The sequence below is a fragment of the Macaca thibetana genome, chromosome 10 (assembly GCF_024542745.1).
Source record: "Macaca thibetana thibetana isolate TM-01 chromosome 10, ASM2454274v1, whole genome shotgun sequence".
Lineage (NCBI taxonomy): Eukaryota > Metazoa > Chordata > Mammalia > Primates > Cercopithecidae > Macaca > Macaca thibetana.
In genome coordinates, this window is record NC_065587.1 from 27,357,560 (window position 1) to 27,370,187 (window position 12,628).

A 12,628-nucleotide genomic window follows, 5' to 3' on the forward strand; every position below is an offset into this window, starting at 1 on the left:
AGGGGGCAGGTGCCCTGAGTGAGGGAGAGAGGGCTGGGGTGGCCAACCCCAGGCCAACGCCTGCCCAGTATGATCACTTTCATAAGGTCTGGCTGGTGGGACTCCTCCGGGAAGGGCCTGAGGGGTCCCTTGGCAGTGCTCCACACAATGGCTGGTGCTTTTTTTTTTTTTTTTTTTTTTTTTTTTTTTTGAGACGGAGTCTCGCTCTGTCGCCCAGGCTGGAGTGCAGTGGCTGGATCTCAGCTCACTGCAAGCTCCGCCTCCCGGGTTTACGCCATTCTCCTGCCTCAGCCTCCTGAGTAGCTGGGACTACAGGCGCCCGCCACCTCGCCAGGCTAGTTTTTTGTATTTTTTAGTAGAGACGGGGTTTCACCGGGTTAGCCAGGATGGTCTCGACCCCTGACCTCGTGATCCGCCCGTCTCGGCTCCCCAAAGTGCTGGGATTACGGGCTTGAGCCACCGCGCCCGGCCGGCTGGTGCTTTAAATGTCCATCTGAAACTGTGCTTCTTCACCGCCCACCCCTCTTATCTTCTGGACTACTGCGCAGGTGGCCCTGGTTGGCTTCCGTGGAGGGGGATCATCACTGGCAGAGCTGATGACCCCGGGAACAGCGGGCTGATCCCTCGGGGGTGTTTTAGTCACGGGTCAGTTTCGACACTCCATCAGGAATTTCCGGTGTTAGATGACCCTGGTACCTCCTGGAGTGGTGCTGAAGAGCATGCCGCTGGGGGCCAGTCATGCTGTATTCCCCGGACGGGCCGGAGCTGCATGCCTTTTCCGAGCACCACCTGGCAAGTGGCGGGGGTGGCCCGGCTTGGGGTCTGGCTGCAGCTGCTTGCCGCAGACATGGTCTCCTGTGCACTGCACCCAGAAACCTCTCGCGGCCCTCCGGGCATTTATTATAATGATATTTATATACTGTGCTGTAGGCAAATGGGCCTGCAGCATATTTGACATTAAAGCTCGAGACTAATTCTGATTCCCCCTCTGTTAGGTCGAAAGAGGCTCAGTTGGTTTCTGCTAGTATGGAAATAAATCATATTACGGCCGGAGCTCATGATGGTAGGAGCAGCCAGAGAAATTCTTGTGTTACAATGAGTATATACAAATTAAATGAACCACTTATTAATAGGACTGCTAGGAGGATAATAGCTAGAGTGACTTCATATGAGATTGCTTGGGCCACTGTGCGTAGTGCACCTATTAATGCATATTTCCAATTAGATGCTCATCCGGATCACAGGATAGAGTAGATAGCTAGGCTTGATGTGGCTAATATAAACAGGAGACCTATGTTAACATTAACTAGAGAGTGGGGTATGGGCAGAGGGATTCATGTGAGGAGGGCAATACATAGGGCTAGAGTTGGAACAATAATGTATGGGGGTGTATTTTTATACATTATTGTACATTATACAACAATATGTTAAAAGTTTTATTGCATCTGTGACTTTTATTGCCGCGTGCCCCCTGACTTCCTGGTGGCGGTGTCCCCACTACTCCCGAAGCTCCTGGGCTCCTGTGTCTTTTTCTCCCAATTCCTTTTCAGTCTAGTTCAGGCTCCATTCACCTGTGGATACTCCCAGTCTCTACTTCTAGAATCTTCCAGGGATCATTCTCGTTGCCTCTTCCTCATTCTGGACCCTGCAAAGCCCCTTTCGTCAGGTTCTGCAATGCAAGTCCAGCCATGGGAATTCCCAGACATAATCCCTTCTCAGACAGGGTGTCTGTGAGGTGGTGCCACGGGGCACAGGCACACGTGGAAGAGGGAGAGTAGGGTCACAGCTGCCACACCTTTGCCACAGGTCTCTCCCCAGTGTACTCCTGGGCCTCCTTAGAATCCTTGCTGCCGTAAGAATTGGAGGCTTCCTGGCCTTATGACAACACAAAGGGGAACAAGAAGTTTCCCTGGGAAACACAGGGTCCTGGGCCCATATTGGAGAGGGCACAGGGCCAGGGACTCTGGCCAGACATAGGCCCAGGTCTGTGGCTGGCCAGCTGCGGCTGTGGGGCCCTGCATGTGTCTCAACATGGCCCTGGAGCTCTACATGGACCTGCTGTCAGCACCCTGCCGTGCCGTCTACATCTTCTCAAAGAAGCATGACATCCGGTTCAACTTTCAGTTTGTGGATCTGCTGAAAGGTTAGCTCCCAGTGCTACCCGGCAGGCCTGGTCCTGGGGGAGGCAGGGCACACACATTGGGGCTTGTTTTTTTCTTTTTCTTTTTCTTTTTTTTTTTTTTTTTGAGACAGAGTCTGGCTCTGTCACCCAGGCTGTAGTGCAGTGGCACAATCTCGGCTCACCGCAAGCTCCACCTCCCAGGTTCATGCCATTCTCCTGCCTCAGCAGGAGGCATTTGTGTCTCTGGGAGTCTCAGTTCTCTCTCCCCTGGAGTCCCACAGCCTCAGACCTTCCCTGCCCCTCCCAGGTCACCACCACAGCAAAGAATACATTGACATCAACCCCCTCAGGAAGCTGCCCAGCCTCAAAGATGGGAAATTTATCTTAAGTGAAAGGTAAGTCTTCCCCAGCCAGGGCCCTTGCACCATCTGTCTCTGCTCCTCCTGGGAGACACAGTGCGCGCATTTGTCTATTTCACCATGGAAAACCTCACACATACACTAAAGGAGAGTGAATACTAACTAATGAGGAGCATGAGGAACCCCACAAACCCATTGTCCAGCTCCGACTGTTGCCAACTTGGGGTCCATTTTACATCATTTCTGTTCCCCTGCTTTCCAGTTACCCCATCATTCCAGTCATAAATGTTTAGGGGCCAGCACACACCTGCAATCCCAGCACTTTGGGAGACTGAAGCGGGTGGATGGCCGGAGCTCAGGAGTTCAAGACCAGCCTAGCCTGGACAACATGCCGAAACCCCCATCTCTACAACAAATATAAAAATTCGCCAGCATGGTGGCCCACACCTGTAGTCCCAGCTGCTCAGGAGGCTGAGGTGAAAAGACTGCTTGAGCCCGGGAGGCAGAGATTGCAGTGAGCCAAGATTGAGCCATTGTACTTCAGCCTGGGCAACAGGGCGAGACCCCATCTCAAAAATAAAAATAAGTAAGTAAATAAATCAATCAAATGTTTAGGAACATACCTCTCAGAGATAAGAGTTCTTTTAAAAAAAAAAAAAAGCAACAGGCTGGGCAAGGTGGCTCATGTCTATAATCCCAGCACTTTGAGAGGCTGACACGGGAGGACTGCTTGAGGCCAGGAGTTCATGACTGCAGTGAACTCTGATTGCACCACTGCACTCCAGCCTGGGCTAGGATAGAGGGTAGGAACACTACATTACCATTAAGATACCTCATAAAATTAACAATAAGTCCTGGATTTCATCTAATGTCTGGTTCCTGTTCAAAACTCCCTGATTATCTCCTAAATATTTTCTTGGCAGTTTGTTTGGATCAGGATCCAAACAAGTTCTGAATCTTGCAGCCAGTTGCTGTCTCTCCCGCCACTCTCTAATCGGTAGCTCTCTCCATGCCCTAACTTTTTTACCTTGGCAAGGTTGCTGTTGATGATAACAAAGGAGCACTTGTCCTGTGGAGGTTCCCACACCAGCCATCAATCAGCAAGGCCTAGGATACCCCTCCGAAGCATGTCTCCCCTCCGTCCCCTTCCCTCTGTCCCCATGACCTCCACCATTCCCGGACACCACAACCTTCCTGATAGTTGCTGGCCCCGCTGTTGTCCATTCTGCCCCCTCGGGCTCACCCTCCATCCAGCACCAGAGAGATGGATCCTTTCATGCCCTGGCTTATACAACGCCTAATCTTACGGATTAAGTCCATAACCTCCCTGCATCTCCTAGGGCTACCCTCTGTGGCCTCCACAGTGTCTCTGGCTGCCTCACCACTCCCCAACCACCCCCACCCTCCTTCCAGTTGCACCCACCTACTCTCCGTTCTTCAGATTCACCTTGCTGCCCTTACCCTGGTATTTCAGCATGTGTTTTTATTTGTTGGTTTTTTGAGACAGAGTCTTGCTTTGTGGCCCAGGCTGGAGTGCAGTGGCACAATCTTGGCTCACTACAACCGTAGGTGGGATTACAGGTGTGTGTCACCACACCCAGCTAATTTTTGTATTTTCATTTTAGTAGAGACAGGGTTTCACCATGTTGGCCAGGCTGGTCTCCAACTCCTGGCCTCAAGGGATCTGCCCACCTTGGCCTCCCAAAGTGCCGGGATTACATGTGTGAGCCATCATGCCTGGCCTGTTTCTGTTTTTCAAAAAGGACTTGCTCCTTCACCCAAGCTGGAGTGCAGTGGTGTGATCTTGGCTCACTGCAGCCTCAGATTCTTGGACTCAAGCGATCCACCCGCCTCAGCATCCTGATTTGACATGTGTTGTTCCCCTTGCTGGCCTACTCTTTGTTATACCACCAGCCCCCAACTCCTACTCACCCTGCAGGGCTCCTTCCCTGCCCTTACTGACTGTCAGACAGACAGCTCTGGTGAAGGCCTTTCCCGGGGCCATTTGGGCTTCTCCTTGCTCTGAAAGCCCCAGCAGTTGGGCCCAGTCCACACCAGGGTAGTTGACGCAGTGCACTCAGGAAGGCAAGGGCAGTGCCCCTGACCGGCCCTTTCTGCAGTGTGGCCATCCTCTACTACCTGTGCCGCAAGTACAGCGCTCCATTACACTGGTACCCGCCAGACCTGCACACACGTGCCCGTGTGGAGGAGTTCATGGCTTGGCAACACACAGCCTTTCAGCTGCCCATGAAGAAGATAGTCTGGCTCAAGGTGAGCAGGATCACTTCCGGGGCCTGGGGACAAGGGCACAAGGGAGTCAGGGAGGCTGGAGGCCAGTTCTGGCCCTGCTGATTGCCGGTGAACTCTAGTAAGTAAGTCTCCCTCCCTCTCTGGGCCTCATTTCCTCAGCTCCTTCTCCTGCCTGCCTTACAGAGCTGTCAGGAGTGTGAACTGAAACAATGGGCATGAAAGAGTCTTATTAGGGCGAGGGGAAGGGCATACAGGAGCGGCTGATATGACTCACCCAGGACAGCATTTGAGGCATTTCATTCCGAACTAGAGAATCTCAGCGTCGAAAGGCCCACAGAAGGCCGGGCGCGGTGGCTCACAACTGTAATCCCAGTGCTTTGGGAGGCTGAGGCAGGCGGATCACTGGAGGTCAGTAGTTCAAGACCTACCTGGCCAACATTGTGAAACACTGTCTCTACTAAAAATACAAAATTATTCACTGTGTGTGGTGATGGGCACCTGTAATCCCAGCTACTCAGGAGGCTGAGGCAGGAGAATAGTTTGAATCCAGGAGGTGAAGTTGGCAGTGAGCCAATATTGTGCCATTGCACTCCAGCCTGGGCAACAGAGTGAGACTCCATCTCTTAAAAAAAAGAAAGAGAGAAAGAAAAAAGAGAAAAGGCCTATAGAAAATTGGAAGATGACAAATAACCAGTACATGTGTTCCTACTTCGAATTCTATGCCTGTGATAGGCATCACTCAACAATCACAGGATTTACACCTGCTGAGCTCCCCAAATCCTTGTGAACACATGGTTCCCAGCAACTTCCACCAATCAGAACTGCTACAAGAGGTGAAACTACTTTATGTCCTGGGAACTGTCCAGTATCTATCCAGCAGACAAGAGTACAGAGACCAGGCAGGGCACGTGGCCCTGGAGTGCAGCCTCCTCTTCCCTCCTCTTCCCAACCCTGGCCAGTTGCTGATCCCAAAGATAACAGGGGAGGAAGTTTCAGCTGAGAAGATGGAGCATGCAGTGGAAGAGGTGAAGAACAGCCTGCGGCTCTTCGAGGAGTATTTTCTGCAGGATAAGATGTTCCTCACCGGGGACCAAATCTCACTGGCTGACTTGGTGGCCGTGGTGGAGATGATGCAGGTGTGGGTTGGGGTGGAGGAGGGTTAGACCTTGGGCAGAGGTGGGACTCCTCTGTGACCAGTGGGGCCATCACTTGAGGATAGGCTGGAGAGGCGGGAAAGGCAGGTAGAGCTGCCATGGGGGCTGTGGGAGCCAGGTCTGGGGGCCTGGACTCAATCTGGGGGCAACAGGAAGCACAGAATGTTATCAATCAGGGAGGATCACAGTTCTCCACATTTGACAAAGATTCTTCGGTGTGGGAGGAGCTGGAGGGTGAGCCTGGGATAGAGAAGAACACTGCATTTCCTGGTCAATCCACCAGCATCCCAGATACCACCTCCTCTTGCTGGACTCGCCAGGAAATGTTCATTGGTGCCGTGGGGGTCCTTCTGGCCCTGCCTCGTTCCCAGAGCTCCAGACAGACAGCTATGGAGGACAGCTCTCCTGGCTGGGTCTGAGGGGCATCCACTGTGCATTTGGAGGCACACCTGAGTATGGGGCATTTATGTGGCCTCTCCATGCAGGGGAGGGTGACCAGTTCTGCCTCTCAAGACACTGGCCAGGGTCTAAACTGGCCATCCTGAACACCAGCTAGGGCACTGCACACTGACCAAAGAGACTAATTTTCATATCAGCCAGAGCTATGCCCAGGAGGAGGCACCTGGGATCCTGGTGGCTTGGCCAGGAAATGCAGTGTTCCTTTCCTCATCCCAGAGATCTCTGGCTCATATGAAAATTAGTCTCTTTGGTCTGTTTGCAGTGCAGACCAGCACCAGGAAAAATCATTCTGGCCTGCCCCGAGGGCTCAGACATATGCTTTGCCCCCACCCCTTACATTTCACCCACCACCCACCCCTTCTTGGGCTTCCCAAAGACCTTGGGTGCAAAGCCAAAGTCCAGGGTAGACTGTCTTAGTGAACCAGCCAAACTGCAGGGTAGACTGTCTTAGTGAGCCAGCCAAACTGCAGGGTAGACTGCTTGCCAGGTCTCCCATTCTAGCCCCTGAGCCTGATCACAGTGGGAGGTTAAACATGGGGAAAAAAACCTGAGTTCTCTCCCTCATCCACACATACACCCCTGGGATAAGGGGTTTCCTTGGAAGAAGGTAGGATTCATGCAAAGTCACCATCTGGAGAAGTGGGAGCTGCCTGGGCCAGGAGCCCTCTCAGCATGGTCCAGAAGGCTTAGAGCAAGAAGATCAGTGACTAAGGACCCTGAGGGATTCTGCATCCTCCATCCCCAACTACATCTAGTACATAGTCTGTAACCCAAAGCTCAGGCCTTGGGGGTCAGCAGCCTAATTCTTTGCAGAGGCGGATGTTGCTGGGGGAATGGGGGCTTGAGGCTATGGGAGAGGACCGAGGTGGGGCTGGTCCCCAGGCTGACCACATCTTCCTCTTTGTCTATCCACAGCCCATGGCAGCCAACTACAATGTCTTCCTCAACAGCTCCAAGCTAGCCGAGTGGCGCATGCGGGTGGAGCTGAATATCGGCGCTGGCCTCTTTAAGGAGGCCCACGATCGACTAATGCAGTTGGCCAACTGGGATGTTTCAACATTGGATCCGATGGTCAAGGAGAATATTTCTGAGTTGCTGAATAAGAGCAAGTGACCCTAGGCCCAGCCCATCCTGCAGGGCCTGGCTGGCTTAGCAATCTGAGCCACCTTCCTCAAAGGAAATGCTAAAAAAAACACAAACACAAACAAAAAAACTGTTCTTTGCCTAATAAAGAACTGGAACAACCATCACAGGTGCTGAGCAACAGACAGTCGGCGCATGCATAGGGTCTGATGTGGGAGTGGTTGGTGGTTCCAGATCCTTCCAGTGTCCAAAAAGAATTTTAAAAGTAAAGGGTTAATATGGTTACATTGTCAGTAATAATAGTTGGTGACTTCAATACCTCACTTTCAGTAATAGATAGAAAAACTACAAAAGATCATCAAGGAAATAGAGGACTTGAAAAGCCCTATAAACCAATCGCACACACTAGACATGAACAAAACGTTCTACCTGACAAGAGCAGAATAAGCATTCTTCTAAAAAGCACATGGAATATTCTCCAGTATAGAACATATAATTGGTCCTAAGTCTCAAATTTAAGAAGATTGAAATCATACAAAGTATGTTCTCTGGACATAATGGAATAAAGTTAGAAATCAAGATCAGAGGGAAAAGTGGAAAATTAACAAGCACATAGAAATTAAACAACACACTCTTAACCAATGGGTCAAAGAAGAAATCCACAAGGGAAGTTAAAAAGTATCTTGAATGAATAAAAATGAAAACACAACATGCCCAAATTTATAGGATCCAGCAGAAGCAGTGCTAAGAGGAAAATTTATAGCTGTAAACACATAAGTTAAAGAAGAACAATCTTGAATCAATAACCTAACTTTATACCTTAAGGAACTAGAAAAATAAGAGCAAACTAAACCCAACACCAGTAGAAAACAGGAAATAATAAAGATTAGAATGGAGATAAATGAAACAGAAAATAGAAAAACAATAGAGAAAATCAATAAAACCAAAAATTGGATCTTTGCAAAGATCAACAAAATTGGCAAACCTTTACTCAGAATAGGCAAGTGAAAAAAATAAGGCTCAAATGATTCACCAAGAAAGAAAGTGCAGGCTGAGTGCAATAGCTCACACCTGTAACCCCAGCACTTCAGAAAGCAGAGGCAGAAGGATCACTTGAGGCCAGGAGATTGAGACCAGCCTGGGTAACACAGTGAGACTTTTTTCTAAAAGAAAAAAAAATTTTTTTTTAATTAGCTGGGTATGGTGGTGCATGCCTGTAGTCTTAGCTAATTGGGTGGCTGAGGTGGGAGGATCACTCGTCCAAGAGTTCAAGGTTACATTCTGGGCAACACAGAAAAACCTTATCTCAAAAAACAAACAAAAACAAAAACGAAAAAATGAAATGGAAACCAGAAAGAAAGAAAATGGAGACATCACATTGGTCATAGAGAAATACAAAGGTTTAGAAAGAAATACCATGAATAATTATATCTGAACAATTCAGACAACGTAGATGAAAAGGGAAAATTTTAGAAACACACAATCTACCAAAACTGACTTAAGGAGAAAGATAACATTTTAATAGACGTGTAACAAATAAAGAGATTAAAATATTAATTATTTATTTAAATTCCACAAAGAAAAGCCCAGGACCAGATGGCTTCCCTGGTGAATTCAACCAAAAGCTTGAAGAACTAACACCAAGCCTTCACAAACTCTTCCAAAAAATAGAACAGGAAGAAATATTTTTCAACTCATTCTATGAGGCTAGAATTACTCTGATACCAAAGAGAAAAAGACATTACAAGAAAATAAAGTTACAAAGCAATATCCTTATAAATATAGATGTAGAAATCCTCAGTAAAGTATTAGCAAATCAAATTAAGCAGCATATTAAAAGGATTATACACCTTGACCAGGTAGGATTTATCCCAGGAGTACAAATGCGGTTCAACATAGAAAAATCAATTGGCCGGGCGCAATGGCTCACGCCTGTAATCCCAGCACTTTGGGAGGCCGAGACGGGCAGATCACGAGGTCAGGAGATCGAGACCATCCTGGCTAACATGGTGAAACCCCGTCTCTACTAAAAATACAAAAAAAAAATTAGCTGGGCGTGGTGGCTGGCGCCTGTAGTCCCAGCTACTGGGGAGGCTGAGGCAGGAGAATAGCCTGAACCCGGGAGGTGGAGCTTGCAGTGAGCTGAGATGGCGCCACTGCACTCCAGCCTGGGCGACAGAGCAAGACTCTGTCTCAAAAAAAAAAAAAAAAAAAAGCTTTTCTTGAGGGACTGTGCTAGGCTCCACAGCCACAAACATCATGGAGGAAGCTGTCTGCCCATTAGAAGCCCAGAGCCTAGAGCAAATCCTCACCCTCATTGGAGCTAGATGGGAACACAAAACTATCTGATAACTAAGATGCAATTTTACATCTCTTACCTTGTTTAATCCTCACAACCACCCTGGTGAGTAGCATTATTATCCCCATTTTGTAGATGAAGAAAAAAATTCTTCAAGGGGAGGGAATCCTCAGAGTAGCATATGAATGAGAGGCAAAACCGGAGTCAGGACCTATATCTTGTCTTTTCCTCCCTAAAACTAGAGAAGTACCCACAACCAGGCAATGTTTTTGGTGCAGAGGAAGCAGTAGTGAACAAAATAGACAAAAATCTCTACCTTTAGTGCTCACATTGTTGTGGAGAAAGACAAACAATAAGCACAGTAGAGAAGTAAAAATTAGAATGTTTTGCTACAAAGTCCATACAATTATTATTCAGCCATAGGAAGGGATGAAGTACTTTGATATGCTACAACATGGAATGAACCTTGACAACATTATGCTAAATGAAAGAAGCCAGTCATAAAAGGCCACATATTTCATTATTCCATTTGAATGAAATCTCCAGAATAGGCAGATACTTCCTGTCCACAGAGGTAGAAAGTAGATGAATGGTAACCAGGGGCTAGGGGAAGAGGGAAAATGGGGAGTCACTCTTTATTGGGTACAGAGTTTCTTTTTGGGGTGATGAAAATGATCTAGAATTAGATAACTGTGATGGTGACAAAACTTGTTAATATACTAAAAACCACTGAATTGGTTTTAAACCAATTGAATTTGAAAGTATACTTTGAAAGGGTGGATATTATGGTATAGGAATTATATATCATAATGAAAATAAGATTACATTGTTCAAAAGCATATGGAAGCAGCTACAAAAATATGAAACATAAATTGTGACTCTTTATATAAAAGTGTAGAAATTGAACATTTATCTCGAGATATAAAACAAAAACGAAGAAAGCTAAAAGCCCTTCCATTTGGCCATCTTGGAGTAAGACCTACCGCAGTCCAGCGCCTTTTACTCAGCCCCACAGCCTAGCCTATTCTTTGGATGAAACCCTGAAGCTTCCACTCCTGTTTGAGTGTTGGGTGTAAAGTTATGAGTGACCATATTGGGGCAAGGGAGGAAAACTCCCCATAAAAGTATATCCTGGGAGCCTGAGGAGAGACTTTGACCCAGGTATCAGAATGTGATAAGCATTCTTGTCCCTATCTCCTTGTCCACATATACGGCTTGGAAGATGGCCATGTATTGTATCATGTGATTTCCAACCAATGAGCTGATTGGCTTCTTCAACAAGAGCCCAGGTAGAGATTGGTGTCTAGAAGAGCCCATCAGATTCTAGAGAACCAGGTCTTTGGCAGTGGAAACTCCCCTAAGAAGATGTCATAGGGTCCTCAGGATCAGACACAGAGAGAAGGAGACATTGGGACAGAGAGAAGAGCCAAGAAAAAAAACGTGCCTTGCAGTCTGTGAGGAACAGGGTGGCCCCTGGTGGCCTCTAGCCCAGGTTCTGGATCAAAGCTCCTCCAAGTTTAAGGCACATTTGGATCACCTGAGGATCTTATGAAAATACAGACTCTGTCTGATTCAGTAGGTCTGGGTTTAGGGGTGGGAGCCTGGTAGTATATTTCTAACAAGCTCCCAGGCAAGGCTGCTGCTGCTGCTCATCTAATGAGCACAGTTTGAGGCTGGACAGAGTGGCTCACACCTGTAATCCCAACACTTTGGGAGGACAAGGCAGGAGGGTCTCTTGAGGCTAGAACTTTGAGACCAGCCTGGGCAACATAGCAGGACCTGGTCTCTAAAAAACAAAAGAAGAAGAAAAAGGAAAAAGAAGACCTCAACTAGAGTAGAAAGCAGCTAGGCCACATATCTCTTTAACGGAGAAAAGAGTTTTTTTCTTGAGTAAATTTGAGTGTAACCATGTTCCTTGTCAATGACAGTAACTTTAAATGTCAAGAACATGAGGGAGGCCAGGGGCGGTGGATCACGTCTTTGTAATCCCAGCACTTTGGGAGGCTGAGGTGGGAGGATCACTTGAGCCCAGGAATTTGAGGCCACCCTGGGAAACAAAGTGCAAACTCGTTTCTACAAAGTCAAAAAATCAGCCAAGCATGGTGACATGCTCTGGTGGTCTGAGTTACATGGGAGGCTGAGGCAGAAGGATTGTTTGAGCCCAGGTCGAGGCTGCAGTAAGCTAAGTTTGCACCACTGCACTCACTCTAGCCTGGGTAACAGCAGGACCCTGTCTCAGGAAAAAAAAAAAAAAAGAATGTGAGAGACCACGGGGAAGGTGTGGCCCTGGGGTAGGGGCTGGGAGACGGGAGAACAGCTGTTAGTGGCCACATCACTGCCCAGAGCAGACAGTGCCCTGTCCACCCTCATGAGCTCTTCGGACTCCTTGGACAGGACTGGCTACACATGAAAATGTGGGGACCCTTATTTTTAAATTGTTAAGAATGTCAAGATGGCAACAGCAAAGCTTTAAACCAAGTGCATGGCCCTTCTGCGTTGTAGGCCCACGAGGCAGGCAGACTGGTATTCACATCCTTGTATAGCCCCCTCCCCTTGAGTGTGGCTGGGGTCTGTGCTCTATTGCTTGGAAGCAAGGCTTATCCCTAAGCCTCATTTTCAGGGAAGTGGGTTTGAGAGCTATTATCCCACATCCTTGCTTGGTGCCCTGTGAATAAATCTTTTCTCTTTTGCAAAACTCGTATCATGTTGATTAATTTACTATGAGATGCCAGGCATTGTTGGAAACCTCCGGGTAGGCCTCACAGGGCCTCAGCCATCTGGGGGAGGCATTAGCTGGACTGTAATAAATGCGACTGGGGAGGGACAGTTCATTCCTTCATGAGGTGTGGGGCTGGCAGCCCCGCAGGCAGCTATCTACCCTTCCTCTCTGGCCTCCATCCTG

At 48.2% G+C, this 12,628-nt stretch overlaps 1 protein-coding gene and 1 pseudogene across 1 annotated transcript; one reads left to right on the plus strand and one right to left on the minus strand.

Annotated features, from left to right (window-relative positions):
* Positions 1-481: 481 nt before the first annotated feature.
* On the minus strand, positions 482-849 carry LOC126929547 (eukaryotic translation initiation factor 4E-binding protein 1-like; annotated as a pseudogene).
* Positions 850-1,936: 1,087 nt separating this feature from the next.
* On the plus strand, positions 1,937-7,696 carry LOC126929524 (glutathione S-transferase theta-4). Its single transcript, XM_050745958.1, has 5 exons — positions 1,937-2,143; positions 2,430-2,517; positions 4,602-4,752; positions 5,691-5,867; positions 7,260-7,696. The coding sequence occupies exons 1-5, from the start codon at positions 2,020-2,022 to the stop codon at positions 7,455-7,457; spliced, it is 738 nt and encodes a 245-aa protein (XP_050601915.1). The 5' UTR covers positions 1,937-2,019; the 3' UTR covers positions 7,458-7,696.
* The last annotated feature ends 4,932 nt before the right edge of the window (positions 7,697-12,628 follow it).